Source organism: Notolepis coatsorum (assembly GCF_963971535.1).
Source record: "Notolepis coatsorum genome assembly, chromosome: 6".
Classification (NCBI taxonomy): domain Eukaryota; kingdom Metazoa; phylum Chordata; class Actinopteri; order Aulopiformes; family Paralepididae; genus Notolepis; species Notolepis coatsorum.
Genome location: NC_140170.1, coordinates 36,103,378 through 36,110,877, shown reverse-complemented (window position 1 = coordinate 36,110,877; position 7,500 = coordinate 36,103,378). Strand labels below are relative to the sequence as shown.

Sequence of the window (7,500 nt, the reverse complement as noted above, 5' to 3'; positions counted from 1 at the left end):
AATGAGTACACTTTAAATCCTTTAACGAGGATCCATTGGAGGGCAAGTCTGGTGCCAGCAGCTGCGGTAATTCCAGCTCCAATAGCGTATCTTAAAACTGGACTGATTCTTGTGTCTTTAAAAGTACTGCCAATGTAGCCTTCAAGTGATCTCCGTTGATATAGTCAGACATACTTGCTTTGTTTACGTCTCGGCTACTGGCGCTTACCTGCTACCTGTGACATAAGCAGTACGCGCGACCAGAGCCGTGACAACCCTTTCGTCATTGTTTTAACAGATTTATACGGTTTAATAGTTTAGACGAGAGCGCAAAGGTTTTGCGTTTCTAGGAATTCCACCCTGGAAGGTAGTCTCACTTTTTTGCGGTTTCACCCCGTAAAAACGCAGTTTCCGTATAAACGAAAGGCACATCCGTAAAAATATTTTTGCGGATTCACCTGCTAGCGTTTCCGTCTAAATGGAGCCTCAGGCTCTGAGGTCTGGAGAAATTCACAGTATAATAAGTTATTAAACAAATGATTTAATCAGCACTTTTGCATAGAGGTCACCGTTTGGTGGCATTTCAGATTCTACCTTAAAATTTGATAAACATGGATAGAGTGTGGATAGTGTGTCAGATAATGTCCAGCCTACTGCCAGTAAATAACTGCTTTGATAAAATATTAAAGTGATCCTGCTTTCACAGAATATATATATTTTAGTGCTGTGAATAGATAAAAAAAAATACTAATTAATCTAAAAAAATTCTGTAATTAATCTAGATAAAAAAATCGCATTTTTCTACTTAAGACCGAAGCTTGTAACAGATATTTACTTGAGTAAAATCATGGAATTAATGTAGAATCAACACAAACTTGTATGAACTACCAGTAATATAAATCATATTAACAACAGAAATGTGTTCCATCTTCATGTCAGATGATTTTCAAAAAGGTGCATGAGTCAATGCAAAATAGTACAAGCAAAGATACTGCTGAAAGTTCAGAACGTTGAACATTTTTCACTCCATAGATTAATCTAGATAAAAAAATTTAACGCTTTAAATCATTTAAATTAATCTCCAAAGTTAAAGCATTAACTTTGACAGCCCTAATATTTTTATAAAATATAACAATCAAGAGTGTCAACAGTCCCCTCTGTGTACAACATTATGACAAAGGAACATGTAATAAAAGAGCTAAAACACATCATGTATTTTTGTATAGGCTACCTTATAGGAGCTAGAAAATGTACTCTTTCTTTTTTTTCGAGTTGGGCGCTGAAATTAACTAAATTAGTAGAATATTTCTCACCAACTGTTTTTTTTCTTCCCCTTTCCCCTGTGTCTCCCCAGGTAACCACTAACATGGCGGCCGGGGAAGCGAATGGGCACAGCTACCTGGTGGCGTGCTGGCAGCCCATTCTGATCCTGATGCTGGGCACCGTGCTGTCTGGCTCCACCACAGGCTGCCCATCCCGCTGCGAGTGCAACATCCAAGAGCGCTCGGTGATGTGCCACCGCAAGAAGCTTGTGGCGGTCCCTGAGGGCGTCCCCACTGAGACGCGGCACCTGGACCTCAGCAAGAACCGCATCAGAACCATCAATCCGGACGAGTTCATCAACTTCCCCAACCTTGAGGAGCTGGAGCTCAACGAGAACACCATCTCCACCATTGAACCCGGGGCATTCAACAACCTGTACGGCTTGCGGACATTGGGGCTGCGCAGCAACAAGCTCAAGCTGATCCAGCTGGGCGTCTTCACGGGCCTGAGCAACCTCACGCAGCTGGACATCAGCGAGAACAAGATTGTCATCCTGTTGGACTACATGTTCCAGGATCTGTACAGCCTCCGCTCGTTGGAGGTGGGCGACAACGACCTCGTCTTCATCTCCCACCGAGCCTTCCACGGCCTGAGCAGCCTGGAGCACCTGAGTTTGGAGAAGTGCAACCTGTCCTCTGTGCCGACAGAGGCCTTCACCCACCTTCACAGTCTGGTCACGCTGAGGCTGCGCCACCTGAACATCAACGTCATACGGGACTACTCCTTCAAACGGCTGTACCGGCTCAAGGTGTTGGAAGTAGCCAACTGGCCCTACTTGGATACTATGTCCCCGAATTCCCTCTACGGATTAAATCTCACCTCCCTGACCGTTGCTAATGCCAACCTGACCACCATACCATATGTAGCTTTGCGGCACTTGGTTTACCTGCGCTTTCTCAATCTGTCCTACAATCCTATCCACACCATTGAGGGGAATAAGCTCCATGATCTTCTGAGACTTCAGGAGTTTCACCTGGTCGGAGGAAGGCTTGCGATGATTGAGCCCTACTCCTTCCGTGGCCTAAACTACCTGAAGATTCTAAACGTGTCCGGTAATTCTCTGAGCACTTTGGAGGAATCTGCCTTTCACTCTGTGGGCAACCTGGAAACCCTAGCCTTGTACGATAACCCCTTGGCTTGTGACTGCCGACTTCTGTGGGTTTTCCGTAGACGCTGGAGGCTGAACTTCAACAAGCAGCAGCCCACCTGCGCCTCCCCCGAGTTTGTCCAAGGCAAAGAGTTCAAAGACTTCCCAGACGTTCTGCAACCCAACTACTTTACATGTCGCAAGTCCAGGATTCGAGATCGCAAAGCTCAACAGAAATTTGTTGATGAGGGAGCTATCGTTCATTTCGCCTGTCAGGCAGATGGGGATCCGTCCCCTGTGATAATGTGGCTCTCCCCGCAGAAGAAGTTCATCACCGCCAAGACGATCGGAAGGCTCTCTGTGTTGCCAGATGGTACTCTAGAGGTGCGATACGCCCAGATTCAAGACAACGGAACATACGTGTGTATAGCCAGTAACGCAGGCGGAAATGACACCTCCCTCGCCCATCTACACATCCACAGCTACTCTCCCGACTGGCCTCACCAGCCCAACAAGACCTTCGCCTTCATCTCTAACCAGCCCGCGGAAAATGGTGCCAACGGTACACGAGCCAACGTCCCTTTCCCCTTCGACATAAAGACTTTGATCATCGCTACCACCATGGGCTTTATCTCCTTCCTAGGCGTCGTCCTGTTTTGCCTGGTACTGCTCTTCCTCTGGAGCCGAGGCAAAGGCAACACCAAGCACAACATCGAGATTGAGTATGTGCCACGGAAGTCGGACGCTGGCATGAGCAGCAGTGCCGCTGATGCTCCGCGCAAGTTTAATATGAAAATGATTTAGCTAGAGCCTTGGAGCGGGCTAACATTTGAACTTGAAATGAGAGAGAAAAAATAAGAAAAACACATGACAATTCCTTTCTCTCAAACCTGTGGATCCTGGTATGTTATCATAGAGTAACCTGTATTTTCCCCCCTGACTGAGGCATTGGAGGAGGTGTTTCTTGGCTTTCAAAAGGGAGATGATGGAATGACCACACAGTGCATCGATAGTCTCTGCCAGGCCATTGAATGGGGGGGGGGGGGGGGGGGGGGGGGGGGCTGTTTTAAAAGTCAGTTTTGCTGGAAGCGATTCGTATTCACATGGATTTATATTGGAAAAACATGATATCAGAAACGGGACAAACACTTGCTATGTTCCCAACAGCCAGAATGCAAGAGGCGGATCATATTTTGGCCATTGCTGTCTTTCTGTCTGTATTTTTAGTTCATGATTTTTTTTTCTCTTCATATTTCGAAGGATAGTGGACGTTTATATTAAAAGATAAGAAGGATGTACAGTATATGGGTTGATGAGCACATTTAAATAATTATATGTGGTACCTTTGTACATTATACATTTCAAGTACATCGCTAAGTGAAACAACTCTATGTTAGTGTATACTATGTGCTGTATGGGTTTTGGTCATTGGTTCTAGAAAATTATTTTCTTTGTTCCACCGATTCTTCTAAAAGGTTCATCTGTGTTCCAGATGTCTATGTCATCATACATGATGAAAACTGTATTTTGAAAGATTATGTCCCAGTGGTTAGCATACAGTATATACCTTTTCTAACATGACAACATAAACATTCTAAATTGCTAGGAGTTTATTTCCTGTTGCAGTGTTCGCTAATACAACAGCTGACAGGAAATACACTGGGGCCCGAGCTGCTCCCCTTTTCAGCTACTGAAAAGGTCTATATTAGGATCACTGACACATCACGATAGGAATGGTATGAATACGGCCAATGCAAAAATTACAGCGATCACCGTAATATGATTTGAATGTCAAACAACTGTCATTATCTATAAAATTAAGATTGTATGGTGAAAGAGTATGTTTCAGTTGAGTAGGATAAGCTCATTGACGTAACAATATAAATGGTATTGATATTGGGAATACAAACTGTCAATGATAGTTGCAATTTAATGTGAATGTCAAATACCAATTTACAAATCCTTGTTATTTGGTGAGAACGTATATTGAATGGTTGAACTGTTTACATTGGTCATTCGGCAACTTGAGTTAAAGGAATGGCATAGAATCCTGCACATAATTCACTAGTCACATTCCGACAACACACAGCATCATTGTATCTGGGAGATTGACCCAGATGTGTATATGGGATGTTAATATGTGGATTATTCTCTATGTCATAAACAACAAAAGCTGTACCACATATCTTATGGTAGTGGGCATCGACTCCTAATCTTAAATTGTATCCACTTATCCCATGGCCTTTTAAATTTCATTTTCCAAAGGATCTTATATAATGGTATTATCACGAGCTTAACTTGAGCGTGACAGAATAAAACGTTTAAAAAAGATATGTTTTTATATAATGTGCTCCTCAACCTATAGAATGTTTTTGTCCATCCAACATCAGTGATTTATCATATTTTATTATTATTATTCATTCATTCATTTTAGATATTTTTTTTATCAAAGTGAATGATTTATGTATCTCATTGGCCATCATGTAAAACAGTACTTTCCTGGATCCGACATCCCGAACATTGTGTAAAATGTATGTGTGGTGGTGGCAGAGGAGGAAGAACTACTGTACCCCATGCTATGCTCCCAAGTAGTCCTCGTTTCACCCTTAACCTTCATCAAGTACACACGCTGTGGACCGCTATAGGGGGGGGGGGGGGGGGGGGGGGGGGGTGGGGGGGCGTACGATGGATAATGGCACAAAGTTATTTATGATGGATGACATTACAGACGACGACATGGTAATGGCTCTTTGGAAGTAGACGGACTGAATATGCAGATGAGGACACAGATGGTTCCGACCCGTGGAGTGATGTGAAGCAGCTTTGTTGTAATCCGTTTGGCAGAAAGGAGGGAGTGGGGGGGGGGAGAAAAACATTGAATACAGCTCGTCTCTCCCTCTGTGCTGATTACGAATGCTCTCTTTGTTCAAAGTGTGGCTACTGTAATTAGCCGTTTCCCAGACGATACGCGTGGGGGAAAAAATAAAAATCTTCTTTTTTCCTCTTGTCTTTTTGACCCTGGACTATGTCGACCAAGTAGTCTGAGCCAACTTTTTACAAAAAATAACATATACAAAAAAAGAAGAAAAGAAAAAAAATAAAGAAATCTATGGGAAAAATACATTCAAATTGTTCTGTGCAATAAAGGTAATATGCAGATTTTTTTTTTTTAATTAACAAAACATTTTGTTGATGTTGAATTGTTGAGAATATGGTATGTTGTATTAAACAATCTATGGAGTTTTTTAAACAGACGATAGTCCCTATCTTTATTTATTTGATGTTTTACTATGGCTAAAGACGACCACTCAAATCCTAAATGACAAAGATTTCTTTTCAACTCATTAAATGGCGGCAGAGATGGCAAGGTAATCTGAATCTGTTCAGATGTTTTTTCGTGCTAATTGCCTGTTTACATGGGGAATTGAAGGTTCACTTGTTCCAATTTCTGGCCCATCAAAGTTAATTAGCTGTCATTAGTACAGGATCAAGGGCAACATATTACATATAGAGAGAAATGTATTTATTTACATTTAAAATTAGCTCTCTTAAAGGGACCATGCTGCAACAGTAATTCATTCATTCAAACCTTTATATATACTTGAAAAGACAGTTGAGGTTACCCTCATTTACAATGCCATGGAGATTACAGGCATATTAACCAGGGGCGTCCATTTGGTATGGCAAGGTATGGCACTCGCCATAAAAAAAATGTAATTTTTTTTTTTTTTTTTTTTTTACAATTTTTAGGTTGATTTAGAATTTGAATGTCAACATTATGAACGAAGCTTCGAACTATTCGGTACAGCCCTAGCATGTTTTGATATTGTCAATTATCTCACTTTTACTAGGTGACTTTTGCTGTGACTAACTGAAATATGCCAAAAAAAAGGAAAATGGACATAGGGAAGTTTTTTTTATCAAAGGGCAGCAGAGACAAGTGATACAGGGACACAGGTAAGGTCTGGCTTAGTGATTATAATAGTGCAGTTCAGCATTCAGTAACCCATACTTTTTGTGAATGTGTTTTTGATACTACATTCTGTTGAACACACACCTCAAAACCGTACCTAAGGAAAATTGGCTCAATTGCAAGAAAAGTAATAGACAGTTATGATATTACATTCTGCATAATTCGTATGCAAAATATTGCTGTTCCCTGCTTTAGTCAGTTGATACATTTCTATACTAAAAATGCTTGTGTAGTCCTGTGTCATACCTAAATGTCATATAACTCAATTGTATAGAAACAACTCACCAAAAGTGACTATTGCACAACTGATTTGACAAAAAAAAATCCTCCCTTCACCCCCCCGCCCCCCCTCCTCGCCATACCTTGCCTTTTAGTGAAAGGACGCCACTGATATTAACACATAAAAAAAAGCACAAAATAAAGATAAGTGGGAAATAAATCTGACCTTAAGCATAAGGCAGTCATTTGAATGTGTCAGATAGGGTCCATAGTTCCAATCTAGCAACACTGTGGTATAAGGTGGTCATTTCCCAGCAATGGCTTTAAAGATAAACAGATACCAATGTTTATTTCATCTCTCTGTCCGAGAAGACTACCCCATTTTATCATACAGGAACAGGATGCAGTGGTGACTACCATATCTATCACCAGTAATGTATCTGAGAGCAGAATGATTGACAATGTCTAGAGGTTTTGTTTTAGAGTGGAAGGAGCAGCACTTCTAGAAATCACATATCAGACCGTTTCAACAACCTTCTTTCATCTAATCATAGGGAAGCTGGTTCTATTCCTGTACAAGAAGCCACTTTTTGCAGGAATATACTGACAATATTGTCTATATGGTATTTAATGGTAATCCCATCAATGCCAGATGACAAGTATTTGTATTTTGTAACTCTTGCGATGTCAGACCCATTCACATGGTCGATGTATTCAAATCACTGTAAACAATATCTCTAGCCCTAGAGAACATCATGAATTGTGATTTGTTTTCATTAAGCACATCTTGCAGAGCATTAAATGAGAGTTGCAGATTCTTAATGGCTAGTTTTACAGAGTCAGCAATACAATAGACAATAGTGTCATCCGTATAAAGAACTATAAGACGAGACAATACCAATAATATAAATGGTAAATA

General features: G+C 41.2%; 1 protein-coding gene across 1 annotated transcript; it reads left to right on the top strand.

The window, feature by feature from the left end:
• Positions 1-1,336: 1,336 nt before the first annotated feature.
• Positions 1,337-3,193, top strand: lingo1a (leucine rich repeat and Ig domain containing 1a; the record flags this gene model as incomplete). Its single annotated transcript, XM_084316431.1, has 1 exon — positions 1,337-3,193. Exon 1 carries the CDS (start codon positions 1,346-1,348, stop codon positions 3,191-3,193), a length of 1,848 nt encoding a protein of 615 aa, XP_084172557.1. The 5' UTR covers positions 1,337-1,345.
• Positions 3,194-7,500: the final 4,307 nt, after the last annotated feature.